The sequence below is a fragment of the Plectropomus leopardus genome, chromosome 20 (assembly GCF_008729295.1).
Source record: "Plectropomus leopardus isolate mb chromosome 20, YSFRI_Pleo_2.0, whole genome shotgun sequence".
Taxonomy (NCBI): Eukaryota; Metazoa; Chordata; class Actinopteri; order Perciformes; family Serranidae; genus Plectropomus; species Plectropomus leopardus.
The window spans coordinates 13,581,569-13,609,429 of NC_056482.1; the positions used below are offsets into that span (position 1 = coordinate 13,581,569).

At 38.9% G+C, this 27,861-nt stretch overlaps 3 protein-coding genes across 4 annotated transcripts in view; all 3 read right to left on the bottom strand.

Moving 5' to 3' along the window:
* abl1 (c-abl oncogene 1, non-receptor tyrosine kinase) overlaps nt 1–14,145 on the bottom strand; it is a 37,682-nt gene extending 23,537 nt beyond the window's left edge. Inside the window, exon 1 of the mRNA XM_042508837.1 lies at nt 13,832–14,145. Coding sequence (XP_042364771.1) covers nt 13,832–13,958 — 127 coding nt within the window. The 5' untranslated portion in view covers nt 13,959–14,145. The remainder of the gene's footprint in view (nt 1–13,831) is intronic.
* Nucleotides 14,146–17,531: 3,386 nt separating this feature from the next.
* On the bottom strand, nt 17,532–22,041 carry exosc2 (exosome component 2). The gene is made up of 9 exons (XM_042509435.1): nt 21,889–22,041; nt 20,594–20,695; nt 20,416–20,461; nt 20,152–20,241; nt 19,949–20,014; nt 19,787–19,855; nt 18,960–19,136; nt 18,635–18,763; nt 17,532–17,943 (listed from the first exon to the last, which is right to left on the bottom strand). The coding sequence occupies exons 1-9, from the start codon at nt 22,008–22,010 to the stop codon at nt 17,863–17,865; spliced, it is 882 nt and encodes a 293-aa protein (XP_042365369.1). The 5' UTR covers nt 22,011–22,041; the 3' UTR covers nt 17,532–17,862.
* An 894-nt stretch (nt 22,042–22,935) lies between these two features.
* The window catches only part of ric1 (RIC1 homolog, RAB6A GEF complex partner 1), a 44,867-nt gene continuing 39,941 nt past the window's right edge, over nt 22,936–27,861 (bottom strand). For both annotated transcript variants that reach the window (XM_042509063.1, XM_042509062.1), the window contains exons 26-27: nt 27,609–27,797; nt 22,936–26,643 (exon numbers count right to left, since the gene is read on the bottom strand). In XM_042509063.1, coding sequence (XP_042364997.1) covers nt 26,328–26,643; nt 27,609–27,797 — 505 coding nt within the window. In that variant the 3' untranslated portion in view covers nt 22,936–26,327. The remainder of the gene's footprint in view (nt 26,644–27,608; nt 27,798–27,861) is intronic.

Genomic DNA, 27,861 nt, shown 5'->3' on the forward strand with positions numbered 1-27,861 from the left:
CTATGTCTGTAGTGGGCTGACAAACTCTGTCAAACAGAAGGCTTCATCTGCAAATACTGCTGGATGAAGGGTTGACTGGACGTCTTGGCAAGTAATAAAGGGCAAGGAAATGAGAGTGAGAAAAAATGTCATGAAGGCATGAAGTTGTCAAACGATTTCTGCATTAGGGATCAGGATTAAGATTTTCATTTTGAATTGGGGGGAATCCAAATAACTCAAAATCAAAGTTGGCATTACTGACACGGACTGGCCTAACACTATCTGCTACATCTTTTAGTCTTGATCCCTAAAGTTATTATATGCTTGTCTGTTTGGTGAGGGCAGTGATGCTCTCATTAGCATCTATGGCTAATGTCTTAGTTGCTTTGCAAGCAATGACCTCAATACCCTGAACATCCAGTCACATGGCACCAGGCCTACATCATCGCTGCAATGCTGGTATGGCAAACATTTGTGTTTCTCTCATGCTCCACCCCAAACACCAATTAAGAAGAAATGCAGGCTTCCTCAAACTCTGAGAAAGGCCCATTAACTCACCGCAGTCACAAAGTGTTGGGGAGATGAGAGGATGAAGGGAAGAGGAGAGGGGCTATAAAAATGGAGGAGGAAAAAGGAAAAAAGGTTGCAGATGGAGAAACATGAAGCACATTGTTTGGCAGTGAGCTCATAGGAGAATCGCTCGCTCGCGTTTTATAATCCAAGCTGTGTATGTTAACAGTTAGCTGACGTACATCCACCCACGGGATGGATTTTGCTCCTTTTACTCTCATATACCCCCCCTCCTGCTTTCTTGATTCTGTTCTTGAAATTCTGTTCTTCTGTTCAAGCAGAGAACAGGTTGTATTCCCAAATTCTAAGGCAGCAACAGCATTATGATTCAAACTACGCTGATATAATAGCATTTTTGGTAAAGTTGACATGAATCCATATTTTCATTGTCACATATTCATATCATTAAAATTCAAATTACAACTGTCAATTATGAACAAGGCATTACTTTTACACTTAAATATTCTTTTCACCAGAACTCACTATGCAAAAATGCACCTCAATCATTCATACAAGGGCTGGGCAATAAATCAATATATCGATACTGTGATATCTGACTTTCTCCATATTGTCCAGCCTAGTACCATTACACGATAAACTGATAATGACATCTACTATGAACATTTTCACGTGTCATGTGTATGAATGTACGCCATTAACTTGTATGAGAAACTGACACTTGGTGAGAAGATGTTGCCTTTAAATGTTACAATACTACAATAATATTTAAGGACTCATTCATTATGCTGCCTAATAATTTTAGAAATTAAACCACGCAACACCTGGCATTAATCCTGTCCCTCATGAAAAAAGGAGTTATTACACATTTAACTGAGTAAGCTTTCTGATTACAGAGGAGGATGAGGGTGGGAGACAGGGAGAGAGACAAAGCTGCATAGGTTCCTAATAGTAATCTGCACTGCACATGGTTCATCATCCACTACACTGCCACAGCAACCTGTAACACCCAAATGTATTTAAATATCAGACATTCAAGAATCAGGTATGTATGTTGTCTATGGATGTCACTGTGTGCACATGTGGCTGTTTACTCAGGCCCTCTAGAGAACGCAGCCAGAATGTCTGACTCGTGCAGACTGGCACATGAGGTTAAGGGGTTTAGAGTTGCACGTAATTCTCCACTTAGTATTGTCCACAGGGAGAGTGGACACTTAAGGACCAAACAGTAGGCGGGTTTCAAGTAAAATAACAGTGAAACTGACCCAGAGGTCGTTTAACACATTTTATTCCACTTTATGTGCATGCTCTCATGTATCTGCTCGCAAACAAACTCGCTCTCTCTCCAGCCAAATCCCTCTCATTTGAGGTGACCCGTTAACAGTCCACTGTCAGCTCGACTTTACAACAATCTTTAATACAGACGGGCCTGGCAGACCTGCTAGCATGCAGAGCAGAGACAGAGTGAGTTATACCCAGCCGACCTATTGGAACGGGACTGGAGAACCCATTTTATCACAATGACAGACACAAAATAGGGCAACACAAACCAGGTGACTAAGCAGAACCTTTGCTCATTTCTCCACACGGTACACTGCTGTAGGCCCAGACAAAACTATGTAGCGCCAAAAATATGCAAACCTGCGGAGAATAGAAATGTATGCATGCTAGCCAGGAGTTAAAATTTCATACTTTAAGCAAACAGAGAGTCAGGTCAAATGCACACAACTATCAATCACTTCACAGGGATAAAATGTTGCGCTAATCGTCATGTTCAAAAGTTCTGGGAATATTAAGAGACGAATGAGGCCTACTCAGAAACCTTGTTTGGAGAGGAGAGGGTGCTAATCCAGTCATTTTCAGAATTTAGCTAAACTACTCAAGTTGACCCAGAGAGCTGGAATGAAAGCACAACTTTTTATATTTCATTGTTTTATGAGTGTGCAGACCAAGGGAGCCAAACTCTTTCAGAAGGGAAAGCAGAAAAGGGAGCGTGTGTATATATGAGTGGGAGGTTTGCAATTCTACAGCTACAGAAAGAGAAGCTGAGACTTCTACTAAAACTTTGGGTCTAAATTATGAATTCGACAGCAAAGACACTTTATTAAGAGCAGACAGACAGTAAACATGGCAGAGTGTGTGTTTCTACAGACTATCAACCTTAAACGTCTTTGAGATGTTATCTAGACGCCTGGGGAAGGACCCCATTTGTCTGTATGCCCATTGGGGTAAAAACAGAAACAGATACATCGAAGAATGACGCTGGCTATGAGGCTCTCGGGCTGCAGCAGTGTAGCTGCTCGGGCTCTTCTTTGTGTCTAAGTGGATCCAGATGCAGCAAGCATAGCAGGCCTCCTCTTATAGCGCTATGAAGAGGCGCTTAACACAACACAAAGGGACAGGACAGCATACCAGTACTGTATGGACTGGACTGCAGAGGGGGAAAAAAAGCAAACCAGACAATAATGTAACCGGCTAGACGATGCCTAAGTGGAGAGGATTTTATTCATTCCTGCTCAAATCAAATTATAAAAATATTTTATAAAGTAGAACTCAAGATAATGTCACTCTAGGATAAACCAACCTCATATAAAGGCTTTCTCAAGCAAAAGGCAAATGCCCTAAAATCATGTCCTCATAGATTTTTATCCTGTAATCTGCATGGTGAGGCTCTCTGACTAAGAGAGCCCATAAATGGCTGAAATTTTTACAAAAAGTCAGAGCTGGCATCCAAGGTAGCAGGTTGTCTGCAGAGAAAACAGCAGCTGCGTCTGGAGCTGCCTGCTCAGGCATGGAGAGGGGAACCGGGGGTGTGAGTGTGTGTGTGTGTGTGTGTGTGTGTGTGTGTGTGTGTGTGTGTGTGTGGACCCAGGTGGCGAAGAACTGCCACTCTGCATTCCTAACCCAAGTTGGAGTTTCTTGGTATGCATGTGAGTGTTGTATGTACTGTATGTGTGTATGTGTGTGTGTGTGTGTGTGTGTGTGTGTGTGTCCTGACTGGAAGTTAACAACAATGGATGTCCAAATAGTAAACATTAAAACCAAGCCAACAAAATTTAAAGCAAATATCAGTATTAGAAAAAATAAAAAAAAGTTACTTTCCGCAAGTGTTCAATAAATAAATGGATATTTCATTAAATAACAATCTTCTTGTCAGAAACTGCTCTATCACAAACCCTGATTTCACAACATGCACTGTTGCAAACACTGAAGTGAATCCAAATAACAAAAACCAGAGTGAGAGTCAAAGACCTAACAGTACTGTTTGTCCTAAACCGACATGCTTACACATTCAATTGTTCTGTGTAAAACATTGTGTACCTTATGTGTATGGAAAAAACTTTGGTTTGAGCTTTTGTTTGCCACTTCAGGATTATTTTACTTCATAATTATAGTATACAATGTGGAAGAAAGGGTCCACAAAGGGAACATTAAAAGTGTTGAAAGATCAGGACAGCCTCAAGCTCACCAGGTCGAGTGTGTACCCCACATGCCTAAGGCCATTGCAGTGGCCCAGGTTCAAGTCATGTCATATCCCCTTCTCTCCTCCTACTTTCCTGTCTCTGTTTAACTGCCCTATAAAAAAAAGGGAAAAGGCCTCAAAAAATAATCTTAAGAAATGAAAAGTTGAAAAAAAGTTGTTTTTTTTAGTATGTGAACAAACACCATACTACAGCATGTGGAAAAAATAGTTGAAAAGTCATTGTCCCAGATGTCAATAAAACTGTATAAAACTGAAGGATTTTAAAGAATATTATAGTGCAGAATGTCAAAAGAATGGTCCAAAAAGTCAACATTTAAAATGCTAAAAAATGGCTAACTATAGTAGGATTAGGGGTTAGGAATTAATCGTTTTACATGTCAAAAAAAGTCATAGTATAACATTTTGAAGAGGTTTATCGTGTAGAATTTCAAAAGAAAAGTCAAAATTTAAAAACTCATACCACTGTATATTATGTCGCGAAATGCCATACTACAGCAAATGGTCAAAAAATTAATCATTCTAAATGTCAAAAAAGTCATAGTATATATATTTTTTTTTTTTACAAGCAGCCGATTATTTCTCAATTTTAGCAGTTAAAACTGATCAACAGCTGAAATAATTTAAGCAGTTTAATATAAATTTATTTAATTTTATTTTTTTAAATTCTAGTTTAAAAGTTTAGATAAAAAAATAGTATCTAGTTTGTACATAAAAGTGCATGTGCTTTTACTAATGTACATACATTTCATATATGGAAATTCAATATATGTAGATATATTACATTTCCATATGGGAAAAGTGGCTGTTGTAAACTGAAGTCTGAAAGATTGATGAGTGCACATGTACATCTGCAAATTTTCAAAATAAAGATTTGCCTTTTCAAAACTAAAAAAAAAATGGTATGGTGCACCGTTTTTTAAATTTATGGACCAACCAAAGACAGGTATCACAGTAGCTATATATCAACCATTCATTAATGTACATACAAGGTGACATGAGTTTGTCAGACATGGCAGAAATAATGGCAAAAAGCAGTTAAGTATTAACAAAAAAGCACAATGCACAACAGCGTAAACATATTGCATAAAAATATACACATATACTCTAAACTTCTACACTCTGAATACACTGATATACTGTTACTAATGCTCGCTGCTTATGTTCTGGTCACTTCTTATTCAATTCAGCCCGTTCCCTCATATTTGCTATTGTTCTCCACGTCTATAAAATGTTCCGTGAAATGTAAAATCCACTCAATAAAAAATTAAAATGAGACCAAGACAAACAAACACAAAGAGACAATGGCCAGAAAAAATAGACAAAAAGAGGAAGGGATACAAAGAAAAGAAAGGAAAGGGGGAGGGAGGGATGAAGGGAGGGAAGGAGGGGGATTGCACCAGTTATTTGAGGGAGGAATGCACAAGAGGTCACATTCTTTACTCCACTGCTGCAGCTTACCCTATATTCAACTCTCTCTTTCCCCTTTTTTTCTGTGTAAAATACACATTATTACTCAACACACCTCTGGTGCAACAGATCACAAACACAAGGGATTCACTAGAAAACAGCAGACCAGGCCTCAAGAGGCAGAGGATGAAGAGGCTGTAGGCCAGGAATCTGCTGATATGGTACTGATCAGATAAATTACTAATAAAATAGAACTTTTCAATGAGATGGCATGGCAACATTTTGGCATATCACAGGAAAAAGCACACAAGTAAAGTTGAACCCTATTACTGCTTAAGTTTCAAGGCCCTGATATTGTGCAAACTGGCTCAATGTCACAGCTTACTGTAACACTTGGATAAAACAGAGCCATTGTATTTTAATAGCACCTGTGCTTTACCTATAATGGCAAGTCAAAATGTCTTCTTTGGACTATTCCTATTAACAGCAGGAACAAGAATTATTTCTTACCAATGTAAAACACTGCCATCTATAAAAATAGACACACTGCAGAGCATTTTTTCATTCCAGCCTTATCCTACAGTCTTATAAAAATCACAGTTCAACAAAAATGGCATTCATGTTTAACTTCTCATCTCAAACTGTGTGAACTTGCTAAAAAATACCTAAATTGTCATTGTTCTAACTGTTCTAACACCATAATAATTGTGCCTCCTTACCGTAGACCACTCTTGTGCAGACAGGACTATAATTAGATGGACAAAGTAGATTAATCTGGTTCTAGTTTACTGTGGGAAATGCGTGGTAATCTGTGTCTTTGTGGAGAAGTAACTTGACTTTATCAACTTTTTCAGATCTGAACATAATATAATACTGTGTATTTGTCGTGCATTTTCTGAACATTTTGAGCCAGCAGCACATGCCATAATGGTGTCCTGGAAGTCTTGGTGGACATTGATTGCAAGAGTTAAACAGAGGGAACTTGTGAGGTATGGACTGCCTTGATTTATAAACACAGCTGTTCTGGCTAGTCTTTAGCAAGGGTGGTAGTAAAGTGGACTCCTTTCCAGGTGGTCATAACTTGATGAGAGGGGAAAACACTCACTAATCAGCAAGGTGTCATCCGGCAAGGGACAAATGTCTCTCAAACACCCACCCACACCCACACACCCCACACACCCACACACACTTTTTCTGACAAAAAAAAGACATTAACAGTAAATTTTGCAGGCAAACTTTTCTAAGTGTACTCACAAAAGTCCAATAAACCACTATCAAGGTTGAAGGAACCGTCCACCCCATATTTGAAAATACACGTTTGTCCTCTTAGCTGTAGTGCTATTTATCAATCTAAAATGTTTTGGTATGAGTTGCCGTGCAGAGGGAGTCTTGCATCTACTGCTAGCTCAACTAGCACAACTGAGCTAGCTAACTTCACAGCTCAGCTAAAAAGGACGCCATTAATGTTTACATCTCACACTGTCTCAATCACAGGCCTCTCATCCATCACAGTTCCACTGTTCATGGGTGTAGTTTGGGAGAGATAAAATAGTTCCTACATGCAACTGCTCACAACAAGGTCTCTGAATTATCTTGAATAACTGGGTCATGATTTCTGGAAAAAGACAATGATGTTGAGTTTTTCAAATGTATTTTTTGGGGGTGATTTAAGCACTACAAGTTGAGTGACATCTATTTTTATTATATTCAAGAGACGGACGATATTTCCAAAACTGGGCAACTCACACCGAAACAATCTAGATTAATAAATAGCACTATTGGTAAGAGGACAAATATGTATTTTTCATTTTGGGGTGAGCTGTTCCTTTAAGTGGTAAACAGATCAGATAAGGGAAACATTCTTTTACTTGTTGCACATGGTCTGTCTGTCTGTCTGTCTGTCTGTCTGTGTGTGTGTGTGTGTGTGTGTGTGTGTGTGTGTGTGGGCGTGTGTGTGTGTTTATGCCCATTAGTCTGGAGACATGGCCAGTCACGGCGAAGGACAAGGCACCAGGGGCCTAACAGCTGGCCCGAATGAGCATTACTGCAAGGCGCCTGATGCGTGGGTATGTACGTGGGTGCATGCACACGCGCATAAGTGCACACACACACACACACACACTCTCCCCCCGTCTTACGAACCCACAGGGATCATGGGAGGAGATTTGGTGTATAGACTGTATAGTTTCCTCGAGTTCCAGCCAAGAAAGTGCCAGACAGACTAAAAGAGAAATGGATTCACTTACTGCGAAAACCCTGAATGCAGCTGCTGTAGAAAACACACACATATACACACACACACACACACACACACACACACACACACAGAAGTCAAATGATGTCACTGAAAGGCTACATGAGGGGAAGGGTTAGACTGTCAAACCTAAGCCCAAAATACAACTTTTAAAAAAACATGAATTAGGTCACTTAAAAATGGAAGCCTGTTCATTTGCACTGAAGATTATTAACAGAACCTATGTAGCCGATCAATAGATATGTATATGCTGCTGGAATACACAACCTCCCATAGTCTTATTAGCTAGTTGTAAGTGTGATTATTAGATAGCAAAAGAGCAGGCAGAAAAAAAAACAAGAGAGAGGTGGGGGATAACATGCAACAAGGATTCCTAACTGGACTTGAACCTGGATTATTGTGGGGCGTGGACGGTGCATCAGATAGTTTATTTAGTTGCTCATTTACACAATGTTAACCTGTGTGCTGTGTTTTCCTGTTTTCTGAACATACTTGATGCTCTGCCAGTCTAACCTAAAGGCGTCGAACAGGGAAGAAATGCGGGGTAAAGCTCATGAGTAAGTCCTGTTGTGCCCGCATTGAAAGCTATCCAAGCAAGACACAACATGCCAGAGGTCCGTGGATTTTCTGTAACCTAACTGGCTGTTGACCACAGGTTGGCACTGTTCTCCATATGTTGTGTACAAATGAAACTTGGCTGCAGTCAAAATTTCAGACAATGAGGGCAATCAGTAGCCAATCACATGCCAAAACCGCCGTCTGTTAAAGCCTTACACTGTTTCCTGCTGTTGTTGTTGTTGTTGTTTTCCCATTAGTCCAGTAGTTTTGTGGGGATTTACAGCTAATAGATGAAGCTTTATAAAAAGGTGTATTTTCATGAAATGTAAATGACTAAACAAACAGAGGACTAAACAGAAACTACTCTCTTAAAAAAACCTACAATAATGTAATGTATATTGAGAACGATAGTTTGTTATAAAAGCTGCATTACTGACTCTGGTGGGAGTACATTCTTTCAGAGGCAACATAGTGTAATAAATACACTCCATGTATGTAAATATATTCATACAGTTGAGGTACCTGTGACTGGAAACACATGGTAAAAGATGAAGCTTGTCCTTATTAGATGCAAGAGGTTTTCCCTGTGGCGTACAGCTCTTGAGCTCACCACTGATGTATCAAAACAAGCCGAATCATTACGGTGAAAAATTTGCACCAGCAAATACAACAAAAATGTTTGTCTCCCAGGAGTGCCAATCGCACATACACATTAGTGACTATATTTATATGCGCATAATATTCTGGTTTCTGCCCTTATTCCTAAAAGACAATATTCCTACCAAGCTGTTTATATAGCTAATAAAAATGACTTTTTCACTAATATTATGGTCAACATGCAGATGTGTATACTTAGATTAACGTACCCTGACATGTTGTTTATCATGTGAAAATATTAAAGTGGTATTGCTGTCACCTAAGCAATTTTGCTTCTTTGTGTCAAAATAGGATTTAGGGATTTAGGATTTTGTGTTACAATAGGATTCACCACCAGTGGCGGACTTATAAAACCATGCAGACACAGCCTTTAACCACCGTCTTGAAAACCCCAACTGAGGTGCATATTCCCAGTGCACTGTATATATATGTTGTTGAATGCTCCTAAAACTGGAATAATACAGGCATATCCCACATGTCTCAATTGGAAAATGCTACATTGAAATATTCAAATGGCATATGCTCTTTACATTACCTGTTTCAAGTTTGGAATACCGTCATATTCGGAAATAAAGTGTAAACATGCATGTAAACGTAGTCATTGTCTTTCTCTATCTAAGGCTTACAAAATGCACACGCAGGGATGGCATAAAAACAATAAGATATGGTTTCTCTTGGCTTTTAAATTTGCGCTGTATTTAACAGTCTCTGTTCTAATGACTCAATGACTGATTTTCAATGTGTTTGCTTAACAGCTTTGCCAGTGAAAGGTTTTTAATATGAAGCAGCAGCAGTACTATAAGTTAAATAAGTAATATAGCAAATTACACCAGATTAGACAACTACTAAAAGAAAGAACAAATATTTAAGAGTGGAAGAAGTCATTTTGGCTCATTGTTGATGGGGAATTATTATCAGATCATCACGGTTCATCAGTATGTTATGTTTTGGGTTGTTTTGTTGTGGGACTGCATCTCTGGAACACAGCGGCTTCTTTTCAACACTTAACAGGAATAATACATGGTTAAACAGAATACACACACATGAGTAACACTGAATAAATGAGCTCTGATTATTCTGCATTATCATGTTCCCGATGAGAAACTATTATTTTGGGGGATATTCTACATAAGGGGGCTTCATGAGAACACATACATTTGTATGTGTATTACTTTAGAATAAAAATGGTATCTAGGTCACAACTGCATTGCACACTAATAAAACACGCTAAGCCCATGAATAAATGTAACCACCAGGGGGCAAATTTCTCCTCAAATGTCAAATGTGGGCACAGCAATTACTAAGTTACCTCCAGATCAGACAACGTTGTTGTGATCCTCTTTCCTTTGAACCCTCCAACCTCCAAATCCCGCTCTGCTTTCCTCTTTCCTCCGTCAGCCCTTTTCAGGGAATGGCAGGAAAACATATGAGAGGCATCATGCCTTCGTTGAATACTTTTACACAGCAATTCCACTTCCTGCATACTAAAATTAAGGGAGGAAGGAGGGGGGTGCGCATATTTGACAGAACCAGTTTAACTTTAGTGAGTGTATTTACAGAATCTCTGACTATAGCAAAGCTCATACTAACACTAATTTTGGCTACACCCTCTTTGTCGTAATTATTCTATTATAGTCGAATTACTTTTGGACTTTCACACCAAAAATGGCACTGGTTTAGTAGAGACAAGGTACGGTCAAAAGAGTTCAGATTTTGTAATAATTAATGACAACTAAACTGCAAAAATTAGACTAGAAAGAAGTGATCAAGTGCACTCTTCTGTTGTGCTCAGACCTGTCTCTTAAACAGGCCTGGTAACCTACAGCAGCTTGTAATCTAGTCCATGATTCATCAAATTTCATGGTCAACTTAGGGAGATTTCAGTTATCTGAACCACACACAGGGAAGAAAAACCCTGGAAATACAGTGTGTGAGTTATGATTCCAGAAATGTACTACCCTGCTCGATCTGTATGATCTCTGCTAGCTAGTCAGTGAGCTCATACCTCCCCACTGTACAGTACACAGAGGTGCCAAGAGCAGAGACAGGTCTTTGCTTGCCCCTCTCTGCCTCCGTCTCTCTCACAGGCAGCTGCATGCAGAGGTCTAAACCTGCCTGCTGAGAAGCAGCATGGCGCTGGCTGGCCTGGTGTTAACTAGCTGGGGCTCACCACGACGAAGAAAAGAAAAAACATAGATGTAAAATCATGTGTTGATATTGCTCTCATCTTGCACGATGACTCACATCCCCTCTCAGAGTCTAACCTGCTCATCACAGGCGGAAAGGGGCAGAGAGGGAAAACAAGTCACTGACCCTTTGCCAAATTCAATCCATTTACCGGCAAAGGCTTTCATTCTGTTTTTCTGACCTTCCCTGTCCTGTCCCCCTCTGTGTTATGCAAGACTTAGAGAGTCAGTGGAAAGTATTCCTGCCAAGGCATTCACAGCCCTACAGACACATTTGGTAAACTTATCAGTTAGCTGGATGCATGGCATGCATCCGGTTCAATGGCAAGTGATCAGTTTTAAATGCCAAAACAGTTTAGCTCCATCTCTCAACCAATATATTTATTTCCCTAAACTGGTGGATATTCTGAAACTTTGATGTGCAATAAAAGATATTTTTTTCTGCTTACCTCACCAATACTTTCCACTGATCACTTGAGATAGAAATGCTAAGATTCGCCTCTAGATTTTGATGTTTTATAGTCCTAACCCCCAGTGAGTCAAAGACAAAGCTGCAACATTTAAAAGACAAAAAAAAACTATCACATTTTTTATTTTGGATTTATGGTAGAGATTAGAACAAGGTCTCCCTGTACTTTGGTTATATTGTGTTGTGTTATTCTGGGCAATAAATAAACCACCATGAAGGCACTTTCATAAGCCAAAACCAGTAAAGAACAAACCACTGACTCTGAAAACAAGAAATGAAGTAACTGAATGATGTCACTGTCGGTTTCTATGGGTTATGAATGAAGCTACAAAAGTCTGATTTCTGTACAATGCCATGTTTGCTTTCAAATCATCGAACTAATAGAAAGAACAAAAGCCTCCAACGAGGAAAGTTAACCAGGAAACAAATTCACTGCTTTATATGGTCGTGAATTGAAAGATACACAGACCAGGAAGAAACATCACCAGGTGAGACATCTACTACCTCAACTGTGATATAGTGGATACTGGGTCACGTGAGCAGGGGGAGGCTCTGTACCTGTACTGGCATTTTATTTCAATGATCGCTGATAAAATCAATTAATTAAAAAATGCAAAGAAAGTGTCAGCATGGGAGGAACTCTTACTTTGTAAAACCATTAGTGCACTTTTCCTTACAAGACAGCGGTGACACTGTAATGGAAAAATAGCCATTAATTGTTGAAGTCTAGAGGACAGGACTTTGCGATCTTACTAAGTTGTTAGCAGTCTGTATGTCTTTAACTGGTGAGGAGAATTAACTTAATGAAACTTCGGTTCATTTGCTTTGCTTCAATCTCTTAAGACCTCTTCGTATTATGAAAAGCTTTTGTTTGTTAAATGGATTCAAAGAAATCTGACAGCAGAATCAAATGTCAGAAATACAAAATAATTGTATGGACTCTCATTTCTTTTAACAAACAGAAGGCTGGGAAATATCATACCATAGGATCAATCACCTAAACTAAAATACAATCACCAATACCAATGCCAGTAAGTAAGTCAAACCACTGTATGTAAAACACACCTATACCTTTACACAAGCAAGAAACACCTCAAAGCTCTACATTCTGTTTATTGTATAATGATATTTTAAATCCTTGACAAAAATGTTTCTCAATGTTATCAGTGAAGATCTTCTGACATCTAAAACTCTTCCTGTAACACCTTTAGAACAATATCTATATTGTGAATATAAATTCAGAAATGATAAAATACAGAGAGCCTTAAAGTGCAAAAAGTAAAATTATACTCTTAAGGTAAACAGAACAGATATTCAAAGTGCTGAATGTACAAAAAAGTCTTTTTTAAACTTTCTAATGTATATTACATAGCAGGAGCATAGCTTCTCTGTTAAATTATGTACTGGTAAATGTTTAAATGAACTATTTTTAGTAAATGTTAAGATAGCTGCATCACGGCAGGTGTGACTCTAAGCACAGCTGTAAACAAACGTCCAGATGTAAATGGTGAAGTGTGCTCAAATGTAACACAAAAGTTACTTCTGTTTATATTTACTTTAGAGTGAGCAAATACCACTCAAGGGCAGATGTTTTGTTTTTTCACTGCGTCATCACATTGAGCATAACTCATTTATCAGTTAACTATGCCAGAGATACCAAGTGAGCCACTATAACATCATAGCAGGTTGCAATTTACCGCACATTATATGCTTGATTAAAGGCCGCCTTGCTAGCAGCAGTAAGTCATGTGTTGTTGTATAGCATTACAAAACGAAGCACACTCTTTACTGTTCAAATGATGGACAACTAATTGTACAGATTCATAATACCATCTCTAAGTGGTAAGTGTGATTATAAGCAGTTAAAACATATTATTGCATGCTATGAAATGATCACCACTTTCTCTCCTCCAGGTTCTGCAAGCAAGTCTTATATTGGGTTGGCAAGCTGCGTTCTCGATGATGCAATCACAGTAGTGTTGAGGCTATTCGTGTGCTCTTGTGATTTCTTATTTCGCATTGTAACATCTTCTGCATCTTGGATTCTTGCGTTCACTTTTTTCACTCTACATACTGTGGTCAAGCCAGTCTGCATGTTTTTATTATGATATTTAGTTTGTTGAAAAGTAATGAAGCAGACAAACAAAAATAAGTTTTTTTGGTGTTTGATCCTTGGCCTGTGGCGATGTATGACGCTCGAAAGGATGCTGTGCTAATCCTTAACATTGTCATTGAACAAATTCAGAGCACTATGCAAACTGTTAACAGTTCGATAAACACATTTTCTGTCAAGAAATATTTGTTCTTACCGTGTACAGCAAACACATTACAGGGCTGGGTCCCATGGCGTGATGACTCTCTCTTTCCACCCTTGATAAAGGCCGGCAGACTTGGTCTCCTCTGGTCCCCTACAAACTTCCCCGGCTGCTGCCCCATAAGGGCAGGGTGCCAGGCCGCAGCCCGGACTCTCCAAGCTGGACTCAGTTGCTCACCGTCCAACAGTTGGCCACCAGGCCGGGAGAGGCTCGAGAGAAGACAGGAGCCGCTTTCCCTGGCTCAGTCTGTCTTCTCCTGGTGTATGGGTGATGTGGGTCACCTATGCAGATGTGTATTACTCCAGTATGTCTCTGTTTATCATGCATTAATGGATCCTGAGTGTTTCAGAGGTCAAAGAAAGGCATTTCAAAGTATCCTAGAGGAGGGGAAACAGACAAGAATCACTGGTTATTTCAATAAGAGTGATATGATTGTTTCAAACAGGAAAAAATGCATTTAAACACCTTTCAATTTAAATAAATGATCCTGTCCTTAAAGGTCTGGTATGTAGGATTAAGGAGCATTTACTAGCAAGAATGGAAAATTATATTCATAACAATATTTCCATTAGTTTATAATCACTAGAAAATACGAATTGTGTTTTCGTTACCTTAAAATAAGCCATTTATATCTACATATCGCTGTTTCTACAGTAGTTCAGAATGGACAAATCAAACACTGGCTCTAGATAGGGTCGTTCATGTTTCATGTTTCATGTTTTTACATCGGTCACTGTAGTTGCTTTACACTAGGACTTATCTGAATGAGGGCCAGATTAGATAATGTAAGATACTTTGTGGGCAGCTGCTTCCCACATCATATGGCTTATAAAAAAAAAATCACATACAAATGAGAAAAACGCAACTTCAGTATTCTACTTTCCACCGCTCCTAAAAGCAAGGGCCCTCGCTCTCAATTTTACAATTCTTTGCTGTGGCCATGTCTGCTACCTAGCAAGAAATGTCTGTTGTTAGGTAACAGTTTGTTTGCCGTCACCACCTTGTTTACCACATTAGTTCAGCTTGTGTAGTTCCTACTTGGTTCATTAACTATAAAATAGTGCTGCCATTGTTAAGTGAACAGAAAAAAATGTAAAGTGGACTTGGTTGATTAATTATTGTGTGGCAGGCTACATGTGGGACATTTTGAATGACAAGCCATGGGCCTTTGAAAATAGGTCTGCAGGTCTGTAGGACTGCCCCTTGAAAGTCACAGAATCAAATCATCAGTAGACTCCTCAGTCTACTGAGATTGCTTCAAGTCAAGCAGTCATTTTTTTAAATGCAGTGTACTTCTGGGGAGGTTTTGGTCCCGAGATTTTGCTGCGTAGTGCGTGCTCTTGACTTAAATGCTAGTCTTTGCAGCTGCAGACATGCAGGCAGGGACACAGACAGAGAGACCGCACCATAAGGTGAAGAAGTGGTGAATTTACAACTTACAGCAAGTTAATACACTGCAGTCTCTGGCTTTTGTCTGATATCTAGTGTAGACAAAAAACATTGCTGCACATTTTTGTTACACACAAGGAGGATCCCACCTCACTTGCTATTCTTAAGGTTTCTACCATATTTTCTCTTGTTAAAGGGAAGTTTTTCCCTATTCAATGTGAGGGTCCATGGACAGAGGGGTGCCATATGTTGTAAAGCCTCTCAAAGCTTAATATGATTTGTGATATTGTACTTTAAAGATCAAATTGAAATAGAAATTACCATTTATAACTGGGCTACAACAAGCTTTGACTTGATTAATCTGTATAGCACTTTGGGTTCTATTTGAGTATGAAATATGCCATATAAATACAATTGCATTGGCTTCATTACTTGTGCTTTCATCTGTAATTTCCTTTTTCAGGCTAACGTTGGTAACCCTGCAGGCTACAAACATGACTACAAGCTGTGCTTTATAGTAAAGTAATCATCATAATAACCAGGACAAATTGCAAAACAAAGATCACTGAATTGCAGCACTGCATTAATAATTACTGTACTGTGCCTCTGGAACTTTTTTTAACAACAGCAATGTCAAAAACATTCAATCAATGCGATATTAGCACTTGAGATAAAATAACAGACTTTTACCACATATCCCAAACTTTCATTTTGACAGTTAGTTACAAAGTGATGTGAAACTTACATAGAAATATTTATATTGTTGGTTGGCTGTCGACCTGAAGCTAATGTTGAAGGTAGCCATGGAGGCTAACTAACGTTAGCTGGTGGTATGCAGCGCGAGACCCTTAAATGCAAACCGAGCACTCAACAGTTGGTTCTTCCTGAGTTAACACGCTGCTCATAAACGTCGGACAAGTGCACCAAAACGTCTCCAACATACACCTCAATGTTTTGCAATGTGTCTTCCCAAAACCAGAGTTTTCAGTTAGTTTCAAACTTCCGTGTCCACTCCTCCCGTCTTGCGGAGTTTCTTCCCCAGTGGTACCCGACTAAAGAAGGCACTTCAATCAAGGAGGTGAAGAGAAATCGAGGAAACTCAGCCGGCCAGAGACCGACGACTCTTTCCGCAAGTCCTTCCCTCTGTGTACAACCGCCGAGCTCTTCGTTACCGTCCTCTCGGTCCAGGTACTTATTCATCGCTCTCACGTGAAAATCTGAGCAATAAACTTTGGCCGAGGACTAGTTGTGTCGCTAGTGCCGCCATACTTCCATACGCAAGGTGGTTTACAGAAATATGTGGGTGGGGCGACGTGTGACGTCGAATGCGTGCGTGGGCTAGTACAGGGGACCAGAGCAAAGGTTTTGTTATGCTGGGAGTGCAGGAGGACAGTGCATCTCCAACTCCACTAAAAAGTCAATGCACCTTCTGTAACACTATGGTAGAAATATTACAACACTTATATTTTAAGTGTATGTGACTATCTTCTGGGCTGATCACAAACGACATTTTGGCAAAAAAAAATCTCTCAAAGAATCTGACTGATTACTAATATTAAAAAAAACTAAATTTCTCCAAGAATAAACAGTATATAATTAATTTGCTCATTATTTCAGCTAATTTTTACATTCATATAACTATTTTTTTAAAGAAACTATTATACCACTTTCAAAAATTTGGATCCAGATATACATTTTAAAGCAAGATCAAATTATTAAAAATTATTAAAAAAATAACCAAAATTAATTTGTGCAAATCTTTAGCTTTATTATACAACTAATTAGGTAAACCCCATGTGCGTGTTCATACTTGGTGTCTATTTTATTTTGTCGGTTACTAAAAAGTTTTTTGTTTTTTTTTTAAATGCAAACTCAGAGAACATAAACTGAGGGAAAAAGTACCAAAACCTGCATTTTTACTTGATAGAATTTACTGACTGTAAGTTACAAGATGAAATAATCACGTATACCTAATATATTCCAAAAATTGTTTTAAGATTTGTTGATGAGAGTGTAAAGTGCCTAAAGTGTTTTTCCCTAGCTGTAAAATGATACCGAAAAAACCCCCCAAAAATTAAATCATTACAAAAAACCCTGATTTAGCAGTTGTGCTCTGACTGGCCTCCTATACGTCCTATAATTTCAATATAAAGCAATTTACACCAAAACAGTCTAGCAAATAGCACTACAGTTAAAAGAAAAAATATAAGTTAAAAATATTTTTGATTTGGGGTGAACTGTCTCCAGATGTGTTTTACTTTCTGTTTCTACATTATTAAACAAAACAGACCACACTGTGAAGTGCTGAAATTTCATAGAAAATGTATTGCATACAACAGTTTTTTTTTCTCCATATAATCACACATTATCAAAAGTGTCCCACTGTAAAACGTGAGAACAGTTTCTGTATTGGTTTCTGAATACTGCAGATTAATTTGCAGTCCAACAATAATCAGCAGTTTTGTTACATCAAATACACCTGGAGCTGTTCAACTGTTCAAGAGCAATGTTATGAAACAAAGGAAGAGTTCTTTTAAAGAGGCCTGTTCAGTCTTTGGAGAGGTGCTCAGATCCTGATATAGCTGCTTGATGTGATCTTGGTTTTGTGACAATGTCACAGTTAGGATTTGTGCACTTTAACCCTCCTGTTCCAGCAGCTTCTGTTGCGTCAACATCACAATCTCCTCCATCACTTCTGGTTTCAAGATGTCTTTGACCTACAGAGACAGCATAAAACAGAGAATTTAAATCAATTACACTGGGAAAAAACATTGTTTGGATCCTGGTGAAAAATATTCCCATACCAACGGTTTTATTTACAAAATGGAACATGATGCATAATGCACATTTATTCTCAGGTTAATCATAAAAACAGTCATTATCAATGATGTCTACCTAGTGTACTATGTGTTGTAGCTTAAGAGAAGGCTGCTCATAAACCAATAAAACAAATGGATTGGGCTAAATTAGCTAAAGAGATATTGAAAAATTAACCAAAACTAAGTATTATCCAAGTAACATGTGGCATATAGACGTGCTAACAACAATATGTTTAGAGCATTTTGTTGAACAAGCTTATATTACACTGAAATTTATGAGAAGCATTAGTGATTATGTCATAAGTGTGCTACCGAAAAAAGTAATGAAATCAACATTTCTGTTGCACACGGTTTTAGAACAAAGTTGAGAACTGCAATCACTCGTTGCAGTAAGTTTGAAATGTGGCCACCAGATGGCACAATACATCACGACAAAATTCTCTTCATTATTGCAGTATCTTCTCTTTGCCATTTGCTTTCCATACAAGAGACAGAGGGTGCAATTCAAAAACATTCATCACATATTGATGAAAACTGGATTTCGGGACTGTCATTACAGTGTATTAGAGTGTATGTGATTGCTTCCTACCTGGTGTTGGACTGAAGATTCATAGCAATAGAGAACGCTGGTGTCATACAAAAGGACCTTGTGTGCAGCCAAAGCCAGCAGGCAGTTTCTCAAACGTGAAATCACCTCTCGATCTGACAGACTGACAGGCTGAAGGAGCAGAGACAACAGATGCACAAACACATTCAATATATACATGGAAATACAATTTGAAAGCAGTAGCTTTAATAAGTATCTTAAAGGGTTTACGGTTGACGGTTAACTTGTTAATTTAAATCCAAGTGTGTGTTCATCCATAAAAGGATAACGAACTGTGAAATGCTGATCTTTGCAGATCTGTTCCCACCTCCAGGCTGGTGTAAAATCCTCCAGCCTCCCCCTCCTCTTTTTCCGGTGTGGGATACAACCACACAAAGCCGTTATTCCCGAGGATGATGGATGCACCACACGGCAGGTTGTGGAAATGTGTTTTCTGCCTCTTGATCAGAGAAGGAGAAAGCTGCACCAGCACTCCTTGACCCAACTGATGGTCAGAGAAAATAGTGATGGGTGTATTAGGTCAAATTAAGAAAGAGGAAAAAGTATTACTAGCTTATGTTTTTAGTTTAAAAAAAGGAGCAATACATATAATAAAGCAAAAATTTAGATATCCAGGAGAAAAATCACTACTGTATGATGTCTGTGATATATGTGTAGGAATGATTAATTATATTGCTTTAAACTTCACTTTAAATGTCCTGTTTTGATAATTCTCTGTTTGAATTTGACCATATGCATCTTCTCCTTCACAAAGCCATCAACCATCTGGCACTGCTTTTACATATTTAAACATTCATAATCTCCAAATAAAGAGTGTAACTAACCGCTGAGTAAATCATTTCCTGTTTATAGCAAGTAGAAGTGCTTTTTTATTCATTACTTTGTACTCAAGTGTGCATTAGTTGCTACACAGAAGTGGTTACATCCTTAAAATGTGCATATTTTGGTAATTCCAAAGTTTGCAAGCCACATTTGTGATAGCACTGTCGACCACAAGTTTGTTTACACTCTGATTTGTTTGATTGAACCACAAATAGTGAGTCACAGACCAAACTGAACCATTATTTAGAGGCATCATCATAGCTGCACTCTGTACTCTGACGTTGTGTAATCTGCTGAGCACTGAGTACTTACTTTTCCATACTTTAAACTACGAGTGTGCAACGATAGGGCTCCATCCGAGAAGACGGACTGCACCTCGGCCTATAGGCACAGGAAAAAGAGCATCAAGAACATAATGTGTGAGAGTAATAAGATGGAGGAAACAATAAAAGATTATAAGAAACTGTGAGTTACACTGATGAGATCGCCTTCCTGAAGGTATTCTCTCATGGTGAGTTCGTCCTTTGTTGACCTTCTCCTCTATGAGAGAAAAGACGTAAACAATAAATTAAAGCTGACCTCAAACCAACATTCCTGTCGAACGCATTTTCCTATGCTTTAGGGTAATGCTAGTTCAAAATATTTCTCCCAGTGAATCACGTTTTCTAGTATCTCACCAGCTCTCCACCTGGCAGATTGACAGAAGACAACAAGAGGACAGAGTCCAGTCGGGAGCTGGTCTCCACCTTCCACCGTTTCTGTTGTACCTATACATATAACAAACAAAAATATATATATATTGATAAAATGTCTTATCAGCCAGAATGACAACTGTAACTTTGTCTTGTCATGATGCATTTCAAATGTCAGAGATCTTCTCCGCGTCTTCAACATTTAAAATGTCAAAGACGCGGAGAAGAGACTCGGTGTCAGTGCCTTACCTCTGTGATTCTGCCAACCACCACATCTCCAACCTCACCGTTAAACCTGCAATTCAATAACAAACCACAAAATTATAATCACATAAAGCCACAATACATACTATATGCATGAGTCAGTTCAGTAGAGCGAGACCCACTTGACATTTTGACTGAAAATGTTTTTAATTTAATCACTTGCCTTGTCTTAAGTGGTCTGACACAGATCAGCTTGTCTACTCTCTGCACTTCTCCAGCAACTGAAGCTGTCAGCTTCTCTTCATCAACATAGGTACCATGGCCCCTGTGGATAAAGGGTGTATAAGACAAGACTGTGTTAATCCCACACTGCGGAAATTTACATATCACAGCATCTTAAGAGTCAAAGAAATTATTTAAAAAAGTGTTTTGAGTGCAAAAAAGGATAAAATATTACAATATACAAATAACATAAAATAACAACTAATAAAATACTATAAAATCTATATACACCTTTTACTTATGCAGATACTGTACTGTACAGTTAGTGGTAAGATACTGCACAATAAGAAATTGCATGACACAGTATATAATAAAAAATAAAAATATGTAAATATATTATGTGAACATTTATGATGATAATTCAAAAATAGAATATGTAGATATAATCTGAGATTGGGAATTGTGCAAAAAATAGCTGTCATGTTTAAAGTGATGGACAAAGCGACAACAACAGTGTTAGTATGTTATGCGGTTATGTTAACTCTTTAAAAAACTAAGCAAATTAGCTTGCTTTCTGTCAAAAAAACAGGGGAAGAGGAGACGAGCAACTTATCAAGAGATGGCCCAATATTAGTAACAAGTTGTAAGAAAATTATCTGAAAAAAAGCCAAACCAACTTTCTTGCTGGGCACTTATGAAAAGCGTCTGAACGCAGCACAAGAAAACTTAAGTCGATCCAGGTGTTAAAGGGTTAAAGAGTCTGATTGCTCCTGGGATGAAGAACCTGCACTTCACCAATGACAATGAACAATACTGCTAAACAGATGAGCTAAAGAAAATGCTGGATTATCTGTGACTACCACATAGTAATCACAGACAGATTTTTAAAGAATTAAATTATAATTCAGCTCCTGGTCAGAGTTCCTGTATATTTATAATAAGTCAACCTGACAAAGGTGGGAGGACACTGATCACTCCTGATGGCAGACCAGAAAGGCATTAGGTCTAAATCTGTGTCATATATTATTAAACAGTTAAACCTAAAATATGATTATGGTCAGATGACAACCAGCATAAACTTCGACCTTTTGAAACTGGCCAAACCTGTTTGGGGAGGCAATGTTGTCAATCCACCATCCACCTACAGGTGATGATCATTTCAAGTCTATTATATATATTAGCAAGTGATCCAATGATCATCGAGCTCCTTTTAGCTGATTTCCTCTCATGTCAACATGGTGTGGCCACGATCCACAGCAGCCGATCGCACCACCGCCGCACAAACCAAATGCCTACCTCATGAAGCCGGTGTCTGATGTGATAACATCTCCGGGGACAACCAGATCCTTTCGGTTAAAAGCAGAAACTGAGAGCGACACTGGTTTTTGAATAGTTGGTAATCTCATGTCAGCAGCCATGCTTCTACTTTTTCCTGCTCTTCTTCTTCTTCTTCTTCTTTCCTCTCCGGCAGTTAAGAAACTGAAGAATTATATCGCCACCTAGCGACCTATGTTATTTCTACCTCACATTACTGGTGGTCAAAATTGTTAAATACATCCATGGTCGAGGCACGTCATAGTACAGCATGTCGAAAAAAATGACCAAAAACTTCATAGTATAGTTAATCGAAAAACAAACAAATTTGGACATGTCGAAAAATATCTAAAACGAAATATTATAGCTTGTAGAGACACCTATATAGCATGTTGAAAAGAAGGACAAAAATGTCCTAAAACAGCATGTCAAAAAAATGGCTGAAAACGACTGTCTGATTCATTAAACAACATTGTAACTAGAAAACACTCAAATTTGGGGATTGCAACTCCCAACCCCATTAAAACCTCTTTTTCATTTTCTTTTTTTCAACATGCTATATTTTGACCGTTTGGGCCTTTTTTTCAACATGGTATACTATGAAGTGTCTCTACAAGCTGTAATACTTCGTTTTTAGCCGTTTTCTCAAAAAGTCAAAATTTGAAATCTTTTGACATTCCATGCTATGTCATTTTCACTGATATTTTTTTTTGTTTCTGTGATTGATTTGATACTGTACTTTAAATGACCCCTTGAATTGCTATTTTGCTTTTTTTTAAAATGCATTTTTATTTGTCAGTTGGAATAAAGTGATAAGTACGACTGTTGCGATTACTGGGATTGATCTGGTTACAGGGTATCCATCTGTTGAATGAATGGGATGATTTTACATTACAAAAAGCTTTAATTACATAAGCACCTGTACAGCAATTAAAAATGCTTATCACCTTGTTGCTTGTATTGTCCTATTTGTGCCATAAACTATACAAACAGCTAATCAGATTGTAATTGAAAACACAGGCAAATTGATCATTTTTAAAAATAATTTATTGGTCTTTATGTACAAGGGAAAAAATGAAGTAGAAAACCAAACATGAGTAGAAAAGGCAAATGTACAAGAGAGTATCTTTACACTGCATTGAGGATGTTTGCTGCCACCGCCCAGAAATAATATTCTGAGTCAGGAAGCAGGTGAAACTTTTAAACTGTACACAGGAGGGAGGGAGTGCTGTTCACCTCTGAGTGAACATGACACCCGAGTACCACGAGACACACCTGCCCGACTGCTCCTCGCCCGTAGAGACAGAAACCAGAAAAGATCTGCAATATTCATTTCCGTAGGAAATTGTCTTGTATGCCGTCAGCATTAGTTTGAGCATCAATGGTTATGTTTCTGATGAGAGGGATTAGCGTAAGGGTGTATGTGATTTTATTCCCCCCACTGCATAATGAATCAAGCGCTCAATCGAAGCAACCAGTTAAAACAGAAGGCCTCTGGACGTTAAGTCTTTGGTTCATCATGTTACCGTTTTCAAGTCAAGTAAAGCTTACAGCGGAGCAGCGAAGTGTGGCTGTAGGCTTGTTCAGAGTGGAGGTGGGCCCACTAAAAATGGGATTTATGCAGAGTGACAACAGTACATCATTTTGCCCTTTCGTTAAAAGTGAGTGTTCTAACAATGCAGGTGACCACTGAAGAAACGAAATTTCAGCAGACACCTCAACCGACTTGTCTTGAACAAATCGACAAGAGGGCAAGAATTGATCTATAAAATATGATTTGGTCTATTGTGAAAAAGGAAAGCAAACAGCTGGGGAAAAGAAGTAATGAACATCAAAAAATAAAGCTGAGTAACATTTTAATACATTGCACAATATAATACTGACATATCTGTGATGAACCTTTTAGAGCTTGTGGTAGAGGGCCAATACACAACTTTGATTAAAGGTCCAGTGTGTAGGATTTAACGCCATTTAGTGGTGAGATTACAACATTGCAACCAACTGAGATTTTTCGCATGTGTTAAGTATGTAGGAGAACTAAGGTGGCCACATTGCAAAGATTCGAGTAATTTCATACTGTGGAAATTGAGCGATTTTGGCTTCAAGCCAGGCCCCCAGGAAGTGCACCCGGCTTTGAAGTTTCGTAGTCGTAGTCACATTTTCCCATTAACTTGCATGGCTAAAGAGGCATCTGTAAATCAGTTGATACATTTTTTGAGCATTACAACCTCCACAAAATGCCTTATTTAACTCTCAGGATTTCAGCTACATGGTCTGACAACATTTGGAAAGTCTCGAAGAGCCACATGATTAAATCTTGTTATTCCCATTCAAGTCAACAGAGCGCGTGACCGGAAGTAGCCGACTCAGCTGGCAGAAGTCTCTAGTGTGCCTGCTCTGTGAGACGCATAGTGCGGAAGCAGTGCTTGTCATCCAGGTAGTTTTATATGCGGGAGCTGAACAATTTTGGCTTCATGCACCACTGAGCAACTTTCACAGGAATAAGGGGGGAAACCCATCTCCAAAGCTGTATCCAGTTCTCCTTATGCATCCAAGGAAGAAGACCTGCTCTGTATATACAAACGGCTCATTCTAAGGTAACAAAAACACAACTGTTCTTACTTTCAGGTGATTATACACTTAAGAAAACATACTTACGAATACTATTTTCCATTTATGCCAATACATCCCCCAAAATCCAACACACTAGACCTTTAACTAAAGTTGGAACAGTTTGTTTGTTATCAGTCATATAAACCAACCGAGCATCAATATAGTAATTACCACTCAGCTATAATGCCAATAAATAATAGTAATGATGAGCATAATACGATAAAATCAATTTGCATGCGACGACAAGTCACCAAACATGTCAACATGTTCTCAATACGATGTGGTACACGCACTCAGAAATCCACACAGAAGCACACTAATCTGTAATCTATTTATCTCAAGTGGTTCAGGGATGTGATATGCATATTGGATGAAATTTTAAATCCTTATCAGAGAATGAGCGTCAAACTACACAAACACAGCCGCTGCAACGACAAAATCAACCTCATCCTCTCTTTAAAAATGATGGTCATCGTTAACACTACACAACGAACTCAAATGATGCTCTTTGAATAAGGGATAGGTACAAAATCTACAGAGTACGATGGGTTTAACAAAACAATAGTAACAATCTGTCTTACTGATGATAGGAAACACATTTTGAATCTCCCAGATGGAGATTGAAAAGCAAACTTGTGATAAAAAACTGGATAAAGCATCAAATGATTTGGTGTACACGGCGCACTACGGCCATAAATCTGCTCACGTCGGCAACACTGATCTGCTTTTCGTCTCAAATCTGGACCACTCGATCAGACGGGCTGATTCTGGCTCAGACACTTTTGGGCCTGGACTTCAGCAAAGTCTGGGCGATGGTGCTTAGAAAAATAAAAATAAAAATAAACACGAACAGAGGTACTGATCAGTGGTAAAAAAAAAAAAAAAAGCTAGTCTGCACTCACAACAGTGGATTCTTCTCGGAGATCACTTTCTTAGAAATCTTAAGGTCGTCACTTCTCAAGAATTACATAGAATTCATACCATGAGTTGTTTTCTTTTTACAGGGAGGGACAAGGTGTAATTGATAGAAAAATAATGTTATCTTGTACACTGTTACATTATTGAAAAAAGGTATCACAAAATATCTTCAAATCATATGAGGTATGAAAGTATGAAACACCTCTTGTGCACACAAACAGAACTGCACGCTTTACTGTAGGCTCAGACACACGTCAGTGCATCCTGTAAATGGTTCATGACGAGAGCTTTGTTCTACATTTTGCTTAGCAATGTAGCATGATGCAAATACACTCAGGTTTTGTCTTTGAACGATTCTTGCATAAAACTAAAGGAAACAATGAAGCTTTTTGTCTGGACAGTGAAAAAAAAGTCAAAGTTTCCAGTTGCACTTGAATGAGTGCCAAAGAAAAGTTACGCACACAAAACATCTGTCTTGGAATAATAAAAAAAAAAGCCTGGTGCTTTCCTGTGCTGGTCTACAGCTTCCAAACACCACAACCTGATGTAGAAACACTCAAACTGACATTGGTGGCCTTTTGTCTAACAGCACGTGAGGCCTGAACCCTGTCTCTGGTTGTGCTGCTGTGTCTTTGTGCCAGCTGGGCCGTATGTCGCTCTGTTATTAGCTCGGTATCCACAGGGGTTCTAATGGACACAAAGGGTCAATCTAAAGAGTGGATAATACTGACTGAAGTAAGAACCTGCAGGAGAGGTACTTTCTGTGCACATACACTCACACGCACACTACCAGGCACACACAAAAATAAATTTCCAGTCAGCCGCTACTGCTGCTCCCTCCTCCTTTTGCCTCGAGTTCACAGGTCAGAGTCCAGAGGAGGCTGCAGGCTTCAGGATAACGTGCAGTCGTAGGCTCCCTCCTCATCGCCCTGCTCCTCTGTCTGTTCAGGAGGACAGTCCTCAGAGGGGGGACGGGGAAAACCTCCCGCAGGTTCGATAGAGGGCAGGGCCAGGCCCAGCGGAGCCGCTACTCCTCTACTGTCCTCTGCCCGTGGGACTGCGGCACCTCCAAGCCCTTCGGAGCCACCGAGCTTAGAGCTCTGGCTGGTGGGCTGGAAGGCTTCGGGCTGCACCTGCTCAGCTGCTGAATCCATCAGCTCCTGTAGCTGCGGCTGGATCAGGTTAAGAAATGGTTTGTATCCCAGGCTGGAAAAAGATGAGAGATGGAGGAGAGGAAAAGGTTAAACTCAGTGAATGTTCTTTTCCAATTACAAATCATTTTTTTAAAGCTATAGTGGGTAATTTTAATTAAATTAACTTTTTTCTCTTTTTTTTGCTGAAACTCACTCCATCTTGAGAGTAGTACACAGTCTGTGAAATAAAGGCGTTACTTTTACTCTTCGTGCTTCTGATGGCATTTGCAAGAATCCTCCGCGTTCAACTAGTCATTAGCAATTTGCTTGTAAATAACAGAATTAAAGCTACAGTAGGTAGCACTTATATATATACATTTTTAAAGTAATTGTCTCCACATCCTAACAGTAGTACATGGGCCTGATAATCTGTGAAAAAGAAATAATGCTCTTCTGCCTCCTCATAGTGCTCCTAATGACATTAATGACAATTACTTAAGCAACTAATCAGAGCCTAGGAGTCTCTTATGCAGCTGTCGATTATGTCAATCAGGACTCGTGAACTAAGATAAAACTGTCCAAGTAAGGAGCACAGATCAAATACGATGATTTTGTTACTGCATTGCCTATATTTCACCTCAAATGTTTCCAGAAACTTATTTTAGTGTACTGTTTAGCTGTAAAATAAGAAAGTTGGTTAAGATGGTGGGCAGTGATTCGTTTTGCTTATCCAACTTGATGGCTGGGTCACCAGCTTTCTCATTTAACAGCTTGACTGTACACAAACCTGTTTCTGACTGATTCTTTTCGGGCGCGATGGATTTGTGCAAATGCCATTCGAAGCACTATGAGGAGCCAGAAGAACTTCTTTTTTTCCACAGACGGTCTCATGTACTACTGTCAGGATATAGTGGCAGTTTTAGCAAATACGACAAGAACTTATTTTGATAAAAGTTACTCACTAGAGTCTTTACTGGTGATTTATATTTTAAATGTCTATTAAGTTACATAAAAACACAGCATTTGAGCAATACCCACCAGTCAGTGGAGACCCATGTGTCGACAGCTAGTAAGCCGTTTCGAACACTCTGCACAGTTTCTTGGGGAACCTCGGGACTGTCCAGGAAGCCGATCACCTGCTTTATAACGCTGGTGTCTCGAAGGATCAAACCAATAACTACGCACCACTCAAGACAACCCGCCTCCATGAACACATGAAGGAGATACCTGAAGGACACAGAGAGGCACAGCTTTGTTTGACACTAAATCAAACAAAGACTGCAGTGGGATC

What these genes read in the sequence shown, in the direction of transcription:
- exosc2 (XM_042509435.1), bottom strand. Translation starts at nt 22,010, where the DNA reads ATGGCTGCTGACATGAGATTACCAACTATTCAAAAACCAGTGTCGCTC. An exon ending in TGGTTGGCAGAATCACAGAG is followed by an intron (nt 20,242 to 20,415) that starts GTAAGGCACTGA and finishes TTATATGTATAG; the next exon opens with GTACAACAGAAACGGTGGAA. An exon ending in AGGAAGGCGATCTCATCAGT is followed by an intron (nt 19,856 to 19,948) that starts GTAACTCACAGT and finishes CTGTGCCTATAG; the next exon opens with GCCGAGGTGCAGTCCGTCTT.